We start from the raw sequence: 18,794 nt of genomic DNA on the forward strand, positions 1-18,794 counted from the left end.
CCATTATCACCTAGAATGAGTGGGTTTATTTGCTTTGCATCTCATCCCAGGCTATGTTTAAAAGCTGTGTTTAAAGCAGCATGCATTGGTAAGGGTTTAACCATGTAATGTGGTCTTGAGACAAAAGGTGGCACTGTATGCTCATTTGCATGTCATTTCCCAGAATCCATTGCTACAGTGGAAGCACTGTGTGCCAGTTGATAATACACACACACACAAAACATTTTTGGTATGGTTTAACCTCAAAATACTTTAACTTTGCTTCAATGTAAATATTAGCATGCACCTCTATCCCGTCACTGCCATAGGTGCCCCCTCTAGCAATGTAGTAACAATTCCATGCTGCATGTTGACCAGGTGGAATCTAGGACCCAGGGATAAGAAAGGTCACTAAGCTGCAATGCATAGGTCCTCACGTAGAGGGGCGTGGCTTCGGGGGCCCCGTGACGTCCGCAATTTAGGCGTGACTATGCAGCATTACGGCTGGGGATGTGGGCGTGGTCGAATGAAACCCCTAATTCCTCCCCTCTCCCATCTTTTTACCCGAAGGAACTTCGGAAGTTTCCGGAAGTAGCCGAAGGTGAAGGAAGCAGAAGCGGCAGCAGCAGTCGTAGCAACGGAGCGGTTGGTGCACGAGACCGGATGGAAGGCTGAACACTCGAAAGCAACGGCTAAGGGGAGAGCGGACCGAGGAGAGTACAAGGGGGAGGCCGGGGTGACGGAGGACCGGGCGGAGGGGGTGAGAAAGTCACAGGGCTAGTTAGCCGGAGTGGGGAGGGCGGGGTGACAGGCGCAGCTTAGCGGGTGTGAGAGGTGGCAGGGACCGGTGTAGCGGATTTGAGGGGTGGCAAGGGACGGGATAAGAGCTGGGGGGGGCGGGTGTGCGTGTACGGGCTGGTGTCACTGGTGGAAGCACCGGGGACGAGTAGTGACAGGACACCGGCATTAGGGTGCTGGGGTGACAGTGTGAGACAAAGTGACAGACAGAGGAGCCAGTGTGAGTGGGGTCTTGGACCGGGTCACCAGGTGTGAGGGGGGTCCTGGACCGGGTCACCAGGTTAAAGTGACTAGGAAAGCGGGGCGGGTGGGGGGGGGGCTGTCAGGTGATGGGAATCCCAGGGCTGGAGCAATGTTTGTTCCGTTACTGACCGTGTGACCCCAGCTTGCTCTCCCCGCACCCATCTCCTCGGGACCCAGGCTCCGCTTCTCCTCTTCATGGCTCCCTGGGAATGGACACCGGAGCTGACCTGGACTGATACAGGTGGGTGACACTGTGGCTTGGTACTTTACTCAGCCAGATACACCGGAGCTGAGTTACCACGAGAGGCGCATAACTCCCTCCCCGGTCACTAACACAGCGAAATGTCCCCATTTTTGTCTTTACCTTTTACCCGTTTCACTGTCAGGCAATATTTCGCTTAACGCTGACTAATTTTGGTACATTAACCATTTAAGGCTTTGTGAAACTTTTGCAAGGAATTGAATTTGGGGGCTGTGGGGGGAACGCTACAAATGTTGCAGTTTTGGACAGCTTCACCCACTCTTGTTACCACCTGTCATGTTAGACACGGGACAATAACGAATTCAGAGCCAGCAGTGCAAGGGATAAAGATGCTCCCCCCCTCAAAAAAGTGTTTGTGTATATAATTCGCTCCCCCCCCTCAAAAAAGTGTTTGTGTATATAATTCTCTCTCTCTTCTCTCTTCTCTCTTCTCTCTTCTCTCTTCTCTCTTCTCTCTTCTCTCTCTCTCGATCCAATATATCGCACAGCACGAGACAATCACAAAAAGTGGTTTATTGGGTCCAAAATGCACACACATGTCCGAAGTTTCAGGAAGAAGGTCCTCTGGGGACCGAAACGTCTGTCATATTTGTTCATTTTTGTACCCAATAAACCACTTTTTGTGATTATCGCTTATGCTGTGCACCGTATTCGATCTCTAGGGATACTTACAGACTAACTATTTACCCTTTTACCGTGCAGCACAATTTTTTTTTTTTTTTTTTTTATCTCTATGGACAGGGACTTGTTCCTCCCAATGTTACACTTGTTTCTTGATGAACTTCTCCAATCTGTTTTAATATATTATCTGTATTGTAATGTTAAGCAAAATTGGAAAGCTTATAGTACCTAGTGGTAGTGTTGGACCGGGCCGTACATTTTTTTTTTAAAACCGGGTAACGGGTACCCGGAGGATTTGGCGCCTTGTACCCGGCTATCCGTTTTTTCACTTACCTGGGGGTGGAGGAAAATAACCTGGGGTGGAGGAAGCCCGCACAGACATCTGAACAGGTAAGCAGAGGTGCGGGGGTGGTGGGGCAACATCAGCGGTCAGTGTGGAGCCCGCGCAGGAGCTGCAGGACTCCATACTGCACTGGGACCATGTGACCGGAGTAGGAGAAGAAGCTTTCCTATTGGACAGCCCGCTGTCCAATAGGAAAGCTTCTGCTCCGGTCACATGGTCCCAGCTCAGTGCAGTATGGAGTCCTGCAGCTCCTGCGCGGGTTCCACACTGACCGCTGATGTTGCCCCACCACCCCCGCACCTCTGCTTACCTGTTCAGATGTCTGTGCGGGCTTCCAGCAGGTAAGTAAGAGATACTTTTCAACTACCCTGACATTACCCGGATACCCAGTGCTGGGTCCACCTTCCAGCTGCCGGGTCCGGGTAATTTCCGGGTAGCTGAAAAGCCACCGGGTAGTACCCGGTACATCACTACCTAGTGGGAGTTAAAGAAAATAAAAATATATACTTGCGTACATACAAGTGCTTATCTCTCGCTCATCTAGTTTGTTTAGCTCTCATGAGCAGGGCCCTCATTACCTCTTGCTGTGCTTGTTTGTCCTTTATTTGTATGTCATCCTATTTATGTAATATAGATAACTTTTTATCCCCACTGTACCGCACTGCGGAATATGTAGGCGCTTTACAAATTATATTAATTTAGATTTATTGCTATATAAATAGATAAACACAAATGTTTGAGTATAAATAAGCACAGCATGAATGGCCATTTCACAAACTGTAAATTGCAGGCACTACACTAACATTAAATTTGTATCAGAATTTCTGTACAAAACGAATATTGGTCAGGATGCCCCTTACAAAAAAAGGTAACATTCTAACTAAGCTTTTCATGCCGCCCAATATTATTCACCCAAGGAGAAACCTAAGGTGATCTACACCAGCGGTGCGCAAACTGTGGGGCGCGACCCCCAGGGGGGCGCGACACTGCCGACGGGGGGCGCGGGGTTTACAGAGGCCCCGCGCGCTTCCCGAAGGCACTTAAATTAAGTGCCGGGGGAGCTGCAGGGCCTCTGTAAACCTAACTTACCGTGGCTCCGGCGGCTTCCTCCCTGCGGCGCCATGGCAACGCGGCGTCAAAATGACGCTGCGAGGTCATGTGATGTCACGTTGCTATGGCAACGTGACGTCATTACGCCGGAGCGCGGGTAAGTTGGAGTTGGGGGGGGGGGGCGCGGGAGCGAGGGGACAGCCGTCAGGGGGGCGCAGGGAAAAAAGTTTGCGCCCCCCTGATCTACACTATAGATGGAGACAAAGGAACAGTCTAAAATGTGCCATGGTGTAAGGTAGGTGTTCGTAATAAAAATAAAGTTTTTCTAAAGTGACAAAACGGAGAATGTTGTTTTTACATTAGCAAGAGTCTTGATTTTGTTTCTAGAACAAAATTAATCCAGAGATCACTATCCATGCCCATGCTGATGACTTTATTAACATCTAAGTTTACCCATCTGTAAAATGAACCTGTGGATGAGGAGCCAAGAATAGTTGGATAAGATTTCACATCATAAAGGCATCTAGGGCTCCGATCAATTGAAATTGTCGTTATAAAATAGAAGTATTATCTCATGTTATTGCTGAAGATGGACTGTTGTATATTTGACATTTGTTTATGTAGCACGATGTTTTCAATATATATTTTTTCGTTCTTGGAAGTGATCTCCAGGTTAGATTGGAGCGATGAGAATGATTATTTTCCCGTTCTCCAGAAAGGTTATCTTCTCAGCATTTTAATGAGCTGTTGTAAAGGAAAGACAGGTGTGTTGGCAATTGTTAATACAGTATTATATATGTATTAGCAGGAGGGACATGTTGGTAATGATAGCAAACAAAGATAAGTGAATTTGGGAAAATGCAGCCTCTCTGCATCTGACATCCCTTTCCTAAACACCTGACGCCAGTGATCGTATCAATTCTACACAACAGTTGCAGTGTTATTGGCAGCAAACTTTTTTTTCTGTTTGCTTATGAGTGTCCGTGTGATGAAGTTCTGAACGTTACTGCTCATCAGACCATATTTTGAGATCTATATTTGCCTTCTTTTTTGCTATTGTATGTACGTCTGATAATGCACAAACATGGAGGATTTAAAAGAAAAATATTGGGTGGAGTTTGTCATTTTAATGATAAAGCACAAATGAACGGTTTCACTACTATTAAACCTTGCAAACATTAGTTGTACCTACAGTACTAATGTGTTTAACTTTTTACAGCCAATGTCTAACGAAAATGTGTGAATTGTATATATTTCTCTTAAGTTTTTTTATATTATATTAAAATGCAATCGTGTGTATCGACTCGACAAACACATCCCAGAAAAGGGTGCAATATCTATTAGATTGTGTCACGTGTCGGTTCCTTCTGGGACCTTTCTCAAGACTAATCCAAAAGTCCATCAAAGCCCCTATTTGTACCCAGTGTCCAGAAAGAGGCAGGAATACCGGTCTGTCTGTGAACCGCCCACTTTCCAAATGATGTCAGCCCTTGGAGCATCAGGTGTATCAATGTACATATAATTATTCAACGTGCAAAGTGATCTATCACCAATTTGAATGGTCTGCCAAATAAATATTTATTTAAAAACCAAAGCTCCCAATGCAGTCTCAGTCCTGTGTTCTGTCAAATTACCACCACATAAAAAAAAAAAAAGAACAAATCCACATAGTTATATACCAAAGCAATAGTTCTATCATATACAGTATGCATAAGGAGCAAACAGAGAATAAAGTCACTGAAGCAGAGGTCCTGCCAAGTGTCTATGTATTGCACCAAATGATAACGTTGATGTTAACAGATCTGTCTAAAATGAAAACTGATTTATATCAATTTAAGAAACATGGATACACTTAAAGGGGACAACACGCAGGACTGGCTAAGGAGACTGGAACATGTCACCAAGCACAGGGAAGAGCTGACATATTATAAAAATTTTTTTATAAAGGTGGTTCAGGACTACACTGAACATTTATAAAGGTGGCTCCAGGGCAGGTGATATTCAGACGTTTACCGAAGGTTAGTTACACCACACATTCTATGGCTCCGGCACAATAACCATAACCTGAGCAACCCCATCCTTTTTTTATTATTATTAATATAAGCACGAGAGGGGAAGGGGATGAGGAAAAGGACAAGACCATGTCACAAAGACCGCACCCATACAAAAAACGTATTCTGTAATTTATCCATATATATATATATATATGTGTGTTGACATTAGCAGAACATGCGGTCCTACCTCATGCCTTTCTTTTGTACAATTCTTTGGCTGAATTATTATTTTAAGCCTACAGCCATGTCAGAGTTTAGCCCCTCTGTAGGTCCTTAACTGCTGCATCTGCAAAAAGCTCTGACACCTTCTTATGGAGGGAGAGCTGTCTTTATAGACTTGTCATTCACAAGTACTTAGCAAGAACGGCAATTAAAATGGTTGAATGAGTGAGCTTGAAAACAGAGGAGGGGTCACTAACCTCAAAGTTGTTTTACCAACTTAAATTAACAAGCGCATTCAGCCCCTGTAAGCTAAGAACCCAAATCCACCACATAATGTACGTGCTATTAGGATTGTGACCAGGTATCGGACAAAATTACCCTTGCTTATGAGAAGATAAACAGATAAGTATTTAACTATATAATTTGTGAAATTGGATGTAGCACAAGGCCTTTTTGTATTTTGTTCTATAAATGATGTCACGATCCTAGTGGCACTCCTTTTGACACAAATACATGATGTGGTGGATTTGGGTTTTGATCTTATAAGGGGTGTTTTTTCTTTTGTACCCACACAGCGCCCCTCCCATTTTTTTAAACTGAGATTGAGCTTTTTTAGACTATATCACCTATGGATTTTAGACTTGAAAAACATAAACCAAATAATGTTGCTAGTCCGTTTTTAAGCTATACAGCCAATTTGATCCCTCTATTACCAACCCCTCTATCATAACTTTTCAGAGGTTGGTGACTGGGGAGATTAAGGAATACTTGGCTATTTCTCACAATATTCTTTCCAATATTGACATAATTGAGCTCAAAGCTTTGAAATCATTGAATATTGTGAAGCCAGCTGACCAGGGCCATAGTTGTGATGGATTACTCCTAAATATACAGGTGAGTTACATTCTTGTCTTAAGCTTTGTAAGGACCCCACTAATGAATACAAAAATAGTCTCGCTAATTTCTATGGGGAAAAACGGGGGATAGGTAGATGAGTCCTATTTTTAGAGGTTTTTTTAACGCAAGATAACCCGATCCGCATGGCCCTGTACTGTCTACTGAAAATCCTCAAATCCTGTGGTAAATCCGCCAGGTAGGTCGATAATTAAATGCAGCTGTGGGTTTCAACTTTCAGCTGGTTTCAGAACTTCTTGATTATCGTCAGTCACGTTTTGCGGGGTTACCAGGATATCTGTAGGACACAGCAGTTTTTTTTAAATTTTTTTTATTTGGGTTGAAAACACGGGGAGAAGTGCCAGAGGGAAGCATACTTGTGACAATGGATGTCGTCTCATTGTACACCTTTTATACTTCATTCTGAGGTATAGAGGCGGCCGACTGTTAATTACAAATAATACCTTAGACACTGGTCCTCCAATTTTTTATCTCATGACATTTCTACACTTTATCCTACATAAAAATAATTTTAAGTATGAGAACTATTTTTATTTGCAAAAAAACAGAACAGCTATGCGTCCCTTGTTTGCAAATGCATGCATATGAGGTGGCACATGTTCTGATGAATGATACATACAGTATAGTGGATTTATTGGCAGTTATTCCATATACATAGATTTGTTTTGTTTTTTTTGTTTTTTACGGGCAGTCAAAAGATCTGGAAAAGTGTGTATATGTGTACAGTTGTGAAAAATAAAGCACACCCTGTTTGAATTCTATGGTTTTACATTTCAGGACATAACAATCATCTGTTCCTTAGCAGGTCTAAAAATTAGGTAAATACAACCTCAGATGAACAACAACACATGACATGATTTATTTAACAAAAATAAAGCCAAAATGGAGAAGCCATGTGTGAAAAACTAAGTACGCCCTTACTTCTTCCATAGCATTTTAATTCCTAAGTAGCAGACAGGTGCTGCTAATCAAATGCCCTTGATTTAATTGATCATCAGCAAGTGTAACAACCTCCTATAAAAGCCGACGTTTTAGCAGTTTGTTGGTCTGGAGCATTCAGGTGTGTGTTAACACAATGCCAAGGAGGAAAGACATCAGCAATGATCTTGGAGAAGCAATTGTTGCTGCCCATCAATCTGGGAAGGGTTATAAGGCCATTTCCAAACAATTTTAAAGTCCATCATTCTACAGTGTGAAAGATTATTCAAAAGTGGAAAACATTCAAAACAGTTGCCAATCTTCCTTGGAGTGGACGTCCCAGCAAATTCACCCCAAGGTCAGATCGTGCAATGCTCGGAGAAATTGCAAAAAACCCAAGAGTTACATCTCAGACTCTACAGGCCTCAGTTAGCATGTTAAATGTTAAAGTTCATGACAGTACAATTAGAAAAAGACTGAACAATTATGGTTTGTTTGGAAGGGTTGCCAGGAGAAAGCCTCTTCTCTCTAAAAAGAACATGGCAGCACGGCATAGGTTTGCAAAGTTGCATCTGAACAAACCACAAGACTTCTGGAACAATGTCATTTGGATAGACTAGACCAAAGTGGAGATGTTTGGCCATAATGCACAGCGCCACGTTTGGCGAAAAGCGAACACAGCATATCAGCACAAACACCTCATACCAACTGTCAAGCACGGTGGTGGAGGGTGGTGATTTGGGCTTGTTTTGCAGCCACAGGACTTGTGAACCATGCAGTGATTGAGTCGACCATGAACTCAGTATACCAAAGTATTCTAGAGTCAAATGTGAGGCCATCTGTCCGACAGCTAAAGCTTGGCCGAAATTGGGTCATGCAACAGGACAATGATCCCAAGCACACCAGCAAATCTACAGATTTGGCTGAATAAGAAAAGAATCAAGGTGTTGCAATGGCCCAGTCCAGACCTCGACTCGACTGAAATGCTGTGGCGGGACCTTAAGAGAGCTGTGCATAAACAAATGCCTACAAACCTTAATGAACTGAAGCAACGTTGTAAAGAAGAGTGGGTCAAAATTCCTCCACAACAATGTGAAAGACTGATAGTCATAATTTACTGGGAACACCTAGAGTCACCGCAATTTTTGGCAAGACACCTATTCAATATTTATACATCAACATTCGTAAAGTGAATGGTACACACCTTTTGTGTTTGACAATTTGATGCTCTAAAAGCTTCCATCCACAGCCACTTGAGAGGCTTGAATTTTCACAATTCGTCAGGGTCATTTGGATTGTTTAAAACCGCAATGGATGTCAAGGGGCTATTTGGCCAGATAGTAGCACAAACATTGAAAGAGCTTTAAGATTAGATACAGCTTCCTTATTAAGTCTTAATAAACAAACTAAGACTACAAATAACCAATGTATAGTGGTTGGTGAATATAATGCCTCAAAATTTGTAAGCAATACGGTACAAAAAAAACCTAACGCTTCTTTCACTCTGATGTACTTTTGGACAAATCCATTAACCAGAGACCTATGTGTTCATGTAAAAGGGGTAGTAACATAAAGGACATAAATGATCATGAGCAGAAAAATACATCTCCTTTTTTAGACCTTTTCCTCCACAAACAAAACCAGGGAGCTGTCGTTGCCGTGTGTGTCTCACTTGTAACAATTTGCAATATTAGGTGACCCATGAATTGCAATTCCGCAGTCATATATCTATATCTCATCAAATGCCGTGTGGGCTATATTACGTTTGAAAAATGGAACGTCGCTAAAGGAATGAATGGCTGCTCATAAATCACTCTGTATACCGGGTGGGGAACCTTTTTTCTGCCAAGGGCCATTTTGATATTTATAAAATCATTCGAGGGCCATTCAAAATTATCAACTTAAAAATTAGCCTGCTTTATTTGTCAAACATTTAATTAACTCACCACTAATGTGATGGCTGGAACTGCTTCTCTTTGGGTGACTGACTGACTCTTGGCTGGTGGGTGACTATGACTGACTGTGGGTTGGTGTCTGTATACACACACACACACACACACACACACATCGGGCAGGGGGAGGGAAATCAGACTCTGACTCACTCTCAGACTCTCAGACCCACTCACAGACTCTTAGACCCACTCTCAGACTCTCAGGCACACACACACACTCTCTTAGGCACACACTCTGGGGGGCGGCGGCCAAAAAAAAAATCTTGGTAGTATGCCAACACGAGGCAGCCAATCAGGAAAGGGGGAGGTTTCTCCCCCCCCCCCCCCCTCCTTTCTTGCAGGCACAGCGCGAGCGCGCCCTGACTCTCGGGGTCCGGACCAAATCATTTTGTGGGCCTTATATGGCCCGCAGGCTGGATGTTCTCCACCCTTACTGTATACTGTAAACCAACCTGACTTGAATTATTATTGAAGACTTATCATATTCATGCTTTCTGGATCCTAGATCGTGCTTTGGTGTTTTCTATTTGTATTCTACGATGCCTCTCCTGTTTGGTGAATATGCCATACTTGAATCGCAGATTGGGAATGCTGCTTTTTGATATTCATCTGACCGCAGTTTATACAGCTTGTGTTGAAAAGTTTTGGAGAATCTGTACCTCATCAATCTCTAAGAAAAAGTGTAAGATTTGACTAGCCAACAATCATTTACAATAAGGGATAACCTATTCCATGGCCTCATAGCGTATACCCAATAATGAATGGCAACAGAATGCCTGACTAAAACACAAGAAGCGTGCTGTGGAAATGAAACATCAAATGGTGACCATATACAAGATTGGATATGCATATATGTGGAAACTCGAATGGTATTTGAAAATCAGAGGTGCTGAATTCCCTTTTTTTTATATGCATTATCACCTCAAGATGGACCTACCAATAAAGAACCATCAGTAGAGTGAGGTTTCTATGATGGGTACAGTGAGGTCCTTGAGGATGGGGAACTGGATGCACTCAAACTGCTATTCAATGACTACGCAGTGGCAATCCCTCGCAACAGATGAAATCGAGAGTGCCTCAAGTGGGGGAACATCAATATGACACAAATGCCTATGCATGGGCTTACTGTTAAGACTTAATCATCCGGATAGACCTAATCTGACCTACAACAATGGTTATGAGACAGAACTGTTATCAGCGTTATCATTTGGTGTAATAGATACTTGGCAGGACCTATACTTAAGTGACTTTCATTTCTGTTTGCTCCGGTTTGCACATTATGCAAAGGAATATGCCAACGCTATAATTATATTGTGGATTTGTTCTCTCTTCTGCCGTGGTGTCCTGGTATGACCGGAACAACACAGGACTGAGACTGCATTGAGAGCTCTGATTTAAAAAAATAAATAAAATTATTTGGCATATATTCAAATTTGGTGATGGAGCACGTTGAGTAATTATATGTACATTGATTACAGATGATACAAACAAAAACAAATGTTCCAGCACTCTCTGTCTCTAAAGAAATAATGAAAATCATCTAGGGAGTAATGTCCAAATTATAAATAAATGTAATGTGAACACAAGGAAACAATAGCTTGAAGTGATGCCCCACAATGGAAATAATGCCTCTGGGATATATGTGTCACGATAGCTTATGACAGGTTGTAAGTTACACCAAATAACTGGGTTTGAACTGAACGAGTCTTAGATATAATAAAGTATATTTATTCCTTTGGATAGATGAATACACAATATAATACAGTAACAGGCAAGAAGTACACTTACTTTGGGGATGGGGGATGAGAAGTATGTTGCATAGCAATTCTCCAGCAATCAGGTACAATCAAGATGGTATCAGAAGACAAAGGATATAGGGTTGACCACAGTTTATAAATCTTTTGTGACCCTATCCTTAACATTAAGTACAGGTGATTGGGCCACAATTACCTGTAGCCAATCTTTAACGTGGGAATACATTTTAATCCATGCCCCCTGCTAGTTAGGACATGCGCACTAGGACCCTGGGGTCTCATTTATGTAGCCCCACATTTACATTAGGAATGCCAGCCAGTCTACCAAATGGGATTTCTGGCAGGATACTCTTTGTTGTAAGGTGTTAAATGGGACACTTACAGACTGCTCTAGTTTGAGTCGTCTCCGCCCTCAGGTAAACAGTGAGGGTGACAAAATCCTTTGAACAATACTTAAGTCCTAGACATTGGGTCGCCTCTCTGACCATATGCTACCCTGGTATGCAAAGGAATTTCCTCTGGGTTTTATCCCTGCCTTGGGATACAGTGTTACACGTTAAACACAAACATATTAAAAGGTCCGGCTCTGTTTGGCTCAGCGGGTCCAAACTTCCCAGTTCTCAATGCCGGAACTGTGACACCATATGGACCAATTTGTGACCCGCTATGACCTTCGGAACCGGAGTTACACAAATGCACCTTAAACCGTTTCCTATTTTAATACAATAAACTCCGCTGTAAATTAAATCACGTTTTTTCACTAAATCCCCATTGAAAACAACGGGCTCCGCCGCCATAGACTTTTAATGGCAAACCGCCGCCGTTGGCGGCTATGGGAATCCACCGCCATAGACTTTCAACGGGGCATCGCTGCCATTGAAGTCAATGGGGTTTCTCCGCCATAGCCGGTCAATGGAGGTTGGCAGCCATTGGAGTCTATGGGAAAAGTCCCAAACTTTCAAGGGGTTCCATACTCAGTCGGGTTGGTCCAAGAGTGTCAAGGATGGTTCTGCAGCCATGCCGGAGCAGTGACTACAGGTACCCCAAACCCTGGTCCTCTGGACCCTCCGGAACCGGAGATATTTATTCATAGTTTTCAGCTTTTTCCACTTAGTCAATTTCTTGAGCTGTTTCTGCCGCCGCCATCGGAACATATGGCGCGACCCGCTCTCGGCTCGACCCTTCTCGGGGGTCCAGGATTCGGGGACCCGGCTGTGGTCGAGTGGGGGGAGGTCTAGGGACTAGGGGCAAAAAGAATTTTATTTCTGGGTGCCCTAGAACTGTAGATTCCCACGCCACTTAACGTTGAACTTGACTAATAGGTGATCAAAGCTCTCTTTTAGAAAAAGTATCCGCTTTGCGATTTTGCGGTTTGGACGGCAGCCAACTCGTTCCTGGAAAGCGCCGTCGAGGAATCTCCATTGAAGTCAATGGGCCCATTGACTTACAATGGGAAACCGCCGCTCCTCCTCTCGGACGCCACCTGCTGGTCTTCACAGGAAACAGGACCAGAACCGCAAGATTCGCCATTGAAACGCATGGAGCTCCAATGGCGGCCTATGGGACCCTTCAAAATGGTGCCTGAAAAGGCGGGAAAATTACACAAAGGGCTATAATCACTAACAAATTATTAACCCTTGCACTCCCGGATGGATACCAGTTTGTGTGTGATGCAGACACTGAGTAAACCAGATATTACAATAAAGCATGGGAACAGGGGAATATACATTTACATGTTATAACAAGGACTAAATCACATTTCTGGGCCTCAGCCCAGTTAACCCCATGTCTCCCTGTTGAGATCAGGGGATGGCCAAATGGGGTGTAATCCATTTAATACCGGGCCACCCCCTTTCTCCCTCTACAATATGGTATGAGGAAAGAACACAGGGTAAAGGGAGTGAAAAAACAAGACAAAGCGAGGGAGAGGAAAAAAACAGGGAGGAGGGTATGGTAGGGAGGCAACGTTTCGAGGTGAGAGCCTCTTCTTCAGGCCCATTCCCTCTGGACCAGTGTCTCACACAGCAGGATTGTAGGAGACACGTTGCTAACAAGGATCAGATGGTTTGATTTTGCCTTATACTGCTCTTCAATTTGGAACTCTTGCTGCTTATTGACTTCATTGAACTTTTGCTCTAGTTTGCTGTTTAACACATTGCTTTGATTTGTGTGATAGGGCTGGATGTTTTGTTGGGGAAAGAGGGATAAGGGAAGTACCGCTTGGTCCCTTTTGGACCAGAGGGAACGGTCCTGAAGAAGAGGTTCTCACCTCGAAACGTTGCCCCCCTACCCAACCCTCCTCCCCGTGTTGTTTTTTTCCCCTCCCTCACTTTGTCTTGTTTTTTCACTCCCTTTCCCTGTGTTCTTTCCCCATACCATATATCCCAGAGGCATTATGTCCATTGTGGGACATCACTCCAAGATATTGTTTCCTTGTGTTCACATTAAGTTTATTTCTAATTTGGACATTACTCCCTAGTTGATTTTCATTATTTCTTTAGAGACAGAGAGTGCTGAAACATTTGTTTTTGTTTGTACATGATTTTAGGGGAATTGGGATCCCCTAAGTTTTTTTTATTGCACCCTGCATTAAGCCACTTATCACTATTTATAGTGTTGTCTATTATCACTTTTTGTTTATTGATACAGATGATGCTCCAAGGACTGACGTCATTTGGAAAGTAGACGGTTCACGAACATCGATCTTAGCGTCTTTCTGGACACTGGGTAGAAATAGGGGCTTTGATGGACTTTTGGATTAGTCTTGGGAAATGTTACAGGGAACTGACACAATCTCATAATACATTTTGCAACTTTTTTCAGGGATGTGCTTGCCAAGTCGTTTTTTTTGGTTTATTGAATAACCTTACGTTGTACTAAGAGTATCCCGCGCCTCAACCTGCTACATCCTGTTAAGACTGCCTCCACCTAAGTGTGTGTGTGTGTGTGTGTGTGTGTGTGTGTGTGTGTGTATTAGACGCTGGTTAGAATTAAGATGTTTTTATTTTGATGGCATGAATATTTTTTTCTAACAGTGAAGCTGGTGTGAGTTCAGTTTGTAATTGTGCAGATCCACTATTTTTCCAAACTATAAAACTGTAAGTGCAGGATATTATAATCAAATCTATCTGTAACTTCCCATTGCCAGTCTATTTCCGATCAAACTTGTTACTTTATGTAATGATTTTAAATATTTTATTGTGATAGAACTTCTCTTTTGCAGGTTTCTGCCGGGTATATTTGTTTGTCAAAAAGAACTGAAAGAAATCATCGTTCATAATTATCACTGTTTAATGCTGATTAACCAGCGTATTTATTTTGCCTTCCAGGTTCTAACCATGGGCTCTTTGAGCAGTAGACTTTTGCGCCAGCAGGCAACACAGGAGACAGCTGGCTCCTGTGAATGCAGGAAAAGGAAGAGAATCTTAGAATGTCATTGTGACAGTGAAACTGATGAGGAGAGAGAGAACTTGCTCAACACACCAAGGAGGTATGTCAAGCGTCATAAGGGCCCACCTATTTGGTATAATAGTATACACTTTTGGGTTGAGATTTTCTTGACCCAGTGTTTATCCTTATAAAAGATTGGAGATTGATGCTCTATAGTGCAAATACACAGCCACCGGTTTGAACTTGTAAATCATTTATGACTACTGTATATAGTTTTAGAATGTTTTTTATATAGTTTGAACTAAGCGAATCAATGACATCAACGTTTTTAGTGTTATTACAAATGTGGTGTATTATTTCTAAACTGAGTAAAATACAGTGGCAAGAACGTTTGTGAACCCCTTAGGATTTTCACATATTTGAAACCTAAAATGCTATTAGACCTAATCCTAATGATAGATAAAGATAACATGATCAAATAAATGACACAAAAACATGATAATTTTTCAACATTTATTTATTTACAAATGATTCAAAATTCAATATCCATGTGTGAAAAAGTATGTGAACCTTTAGATTCAGTACCTGGGGGCACCTTCTTGAGCAGCAATGACTTCAACTAAGCGTATCCTGTAACAGCTGGTCAGTCTCTCACATTAGTTTTGAGGAATTTTTGTTAATTTCTCCTTACAGCACTGCTTCAACTCAGTGATATTTGAGGGCTTCCTTGCATGGACAGCTCGGTTCAAGCCCTGTCACAACGTATGAGAGAGAGAGATATCGAGAGAGAGAGATATCGAGAGAGAGAGATATCGAGAGAGAGAGAGATATCGAGAGAGAGAGAGAGATATCGAGAGAGAGAGAGAGATATCGAGAGAGAGAGAGATATCGAGAGAGAGAGAGAGATATCGAGAGAGAGAGAGAGATATCGAGAGAGAGAGAGATATCGAGAGAGAGAGAGATATCGAGAGAGAGAGAGATATCGAGAGAGAGAGAGATATCGAGAGAGAGAGAGATATCGAGAGAGAGAGAGATATCGAGAGAGAGAGAGAGATATCGAGAGAGAGAGAGATATCGAGAGAGAGAGAGATATCGAGAGAGAGAGAGATATCGAGAGAGAGAGAGATATCGAGAGAGAGAGAGATATCGAGAGAGAGAGAGATATCGAGAGAGAGAGAGATATCGAGAGAGAGAGAGATATCGAGAGAGAGAGAGATATCGAGAGAGAGAGAGATATCGAGAGAGAGAGAGATATCGAGAGAGAGAGAGATATCGAGAGAGAGAGAGATATCGAGAGAGAGAGAGATATATCGAGAGAGAGAGAGAGATATATCGAGAGAGAGAGAGAGATATATCGAGAGAGAGAGAGAGATATATCGAGAGAGAGAGAGAGATATATCGAGAGAGAGAGAGAGATATATCGAGAGAGAGAGAGAGATATATCGAGAGAGAGAGAGAGATATATCGAGAGAGAGAGAGAGATATATCGAGAGAGAGAGAGAGATATATCGAGAGAGAGAGAGAGATATATCGAGAGAGAGAGAGAGATATATCGAGAGAGAGAGAGAGATATATCGAGAGAGAGAGAGAGATATATCGAGAGAGAGAGAGAGATATATCGAGAGAGAGAGAGAGATATATCGAGAGAGAGAGAGAGATATATCGAGAGAGAGAGAGAGATATATCGAGAGAGAGAGAGAGATATATCGAGAGAGAGAGAGAGATATATCGAGAGAGAGAGAGAGATATATCGAGAGAGAGAGAGAGATATCGAGAGAGAGAGAGAGATATCGAGAGAGAGAGAGAGATATCGAGAGAGAGAGAGAGATATCGAGAGAGAGAGAGAGATATCGAGAGAGAGAGAGAGATATCGAGAGAGAGAGAGAGATATCGAGAGAGAGAGAGAGATATCGAGAGAGAGAGAGAGATATCGAGAGAGAGAGAGAGATATCGAGAGAGAGAGAGAGATATCGAGAGAGAGAGAGAGATATCGAGAGAGAGAGAGAGATATCGAGAGAGAGAGAGAGATATCGAGAGAGAGAGAGAGATATCGAGAGAGAGATATCGAGAGAGATATCGAGAGAGAGAGAGAGAGAGAGAGAGATATCGAGAGAGAGAGAGAGAGAGAGAGAGATATCGAGAGAGAGAGAGAGAGAGAGAGATATCGAGAGAGAGAGAGAGAGAGAGAGATATCGAGAGAGAGAGAGAGAGATATCGAGAGAGAGAGAGAGAGAGAGAGATATCGAGAGAGAGAGAGAGAGAGAGAGATATCGAGAGAGAGAGAGAGAGATATCGAGAGAGAGAGAGAGATATATCGAGAGAGAGAGAGAGATATATCGAGAGAGAGAGAGAGATATATCGAGAGAGAGAGAGAGATATATCGAGAGAGAGAGAGAGATATATCGAGAGAGAGAGAGAGATATATCGAGAGAGAGAGAGAGATATCGAGAGAGAGAGAGAGATATCGAGAGAGAGAGAGAGATATCGAGAGAGAGAGAGAGATATCGAGAGAGAGAGAGAGATATCGAGAGAGAGAGAGAGATATCGAGAGAGAGAGAGAGATATCGAGAGAGAGAGAGAGATATCGAGAGAGAGAGAGAGATATCGAGAGAGAGAGAGAGATATCGAGAGAGAGAGAGAGATATCGAGAGAGAGAGAGAGATATCGAGAGAGAGAGAGAGATATCGAGAGAGAGAGAGAGATATCGAGAGAGAGAGAGAGATATCGAGAGAGAGATATCGAGAGAGAGAGAGAGATATCGAGAGAGAGAGAGAGATATCGAGAGAGAGAGAGAGATATCGAGAGAGAGAGAGAGAGAGAGATATCGAGAGAGAGAGAGAGAGAGAGAGATATCGAGAGAGAGAGAGAGATATCGAGAGAGAGAGAGAGAGAGAGAGATATCGAGAGAGAGAGAGAGAGAGAGAGATATCGAGAGAGAGAGAGAGAGAGAGAGATATCGAGAGAGAGAGAGAGAGAGAGAGATATCGAGAGAGAGAGAGAGAGAGAGAGATATCGAGAGAGAGAGAGAGATATCGAGAGAGAGAGAGAGATATCGAGAGAGAGAGAGAGATATCGAGAGAGAGAGAGAGATATCGAGAGAGAGAGAGAGATATCGAGAGAGAGAGAGAGATATCGAGAGAGAGAGAGAGATATCGAGAGAGAGAGAGAGATATCGCGAGAGAGAGAGAGATATCGCGAGAGAGAGATATCGAGAGAGAGAGAGAGATATCGAGAGAGAGAGAGAGATATCGAGAGAGAGAGATATCGAGAGAGAGAGAGAGATATCGAGAGAGAGAGAGAGATATCGAGAGAGAGAGATATCGAGAGAGAGAGATATCGAGAGAGAGAGAGAGAGATATCGAGAGAGAGAGAGAGAGATATCGAGAGAGAGAGAGAGAGATATCGAGAGAGAGAGAGAGATATCGAGAGAGAGAGAGAGAGAGATATCGAGAGAGAGAGAGAGAGAGAGATATCGAGAGAGAGAGAGAGAGAGAGATATCGAGAGAGAGAGATCTCGAGAGATCCAGGACTCTTGGGACGTTCATTCAAGAAATATTTAATGTCTTGATTGACGTTTCGTTCCCCATTGGAACCTTTGTCAAGATAACTTAAGTGCACAAAGCAAACATTTTATACTCCCTCCCATCAAATGGGAAGGGCCGAAAGAAAAGAACAGGTGGCCGTGTTGTACGTGATTAGTGTTGTACAAAAAAAGTGTTAAAGCGATTTAGTTAAAATAATTGTATGTCGTAAACACAATCAATCAAGACCAATGCATATTTACCCATAAACCAGCACATTAGTCAATTTTTTTTGGGGGTGGGTAGAAATGATACCACATATAACATGCTATCAGGTATTACTTTACTTGGTAAAGTACTACCATTTTTGTTACTTTTGAAAGTGTTTGTTTTACCACAATGCATTTGATTTTTCTTCATTTTTTTTTTTTTTTTTTTTTAACTTGTCATTTTTATTGGTTTTTCAAGTAGGTTACAGTCATAATACATTGCCGGATCAAAATTGTGTCATGCATTTTCAATATCTGATCTGTATAACGACTGTGGAACATTCAATTACAGTAGCTTTGTGACGGTGTATATTAAAAATAATAAAGAACTAAAAGAAAAGAGGACGGTAGGGAGGAGGAGGGGGTGGGGGGGAGGGGTGGGAGGGAGGGAATGTTGGATTGCCACGATACCATACCGGGTCTTCGGGGTCGCTCTGTTATCCTTAAGTGCCTGGAATATATCTGTTCTCCGCTGGATCCTGTGGGCGTTGTATGTGATTGAACATCTCCGAGACTCCTATCTGATACTGCATTATAGGAGAACGCATTTTATTATCAAAGCA

The 18,794-nt window shown here is 42.7% G+C and overlaps 1 protein-coding gene across 1 annotated transcript in view; it reads left to right on the top strand.

The window, feature by feature from the left end:
• The first annotated feature begins 812 nt into the window (after positions 1-812).
• Positions 813-18,794, top strand: part of GMCL1 (germ cell-less 1, spermatogenesis associated) — a 126,228-nt gene continuing 108,246 nt past the window's right edge. The window contains exons 1-2 of the mRNA XM_075601326.1: positions 813-1,261; positions 14,381-14,541. Coding sequence (XP_075457441.1) covers positions 14,390-14,541 — 152 coding nt within the window. The 5' untranslated portion in view covers positions 813-1,261; positions 14,381-14,389. The remainder of the gene's footprint in view (positions 1,262-14,380; positions 14,542-18,794) is intronic.

Source organism: Ascaphus truei, chromosome 5 (assembly GCF_040206685.1).
Source record: "Ascaphus truei isolate aAscTru1 chromosome 5, aAscTru1.hap1, whole genome shotgun sequence".
NCBI lineage: Eukaryota > Metazoa > Chordata > Amphibia > Anura > Ascaphidae > Ascaphus > Ascaphus truei.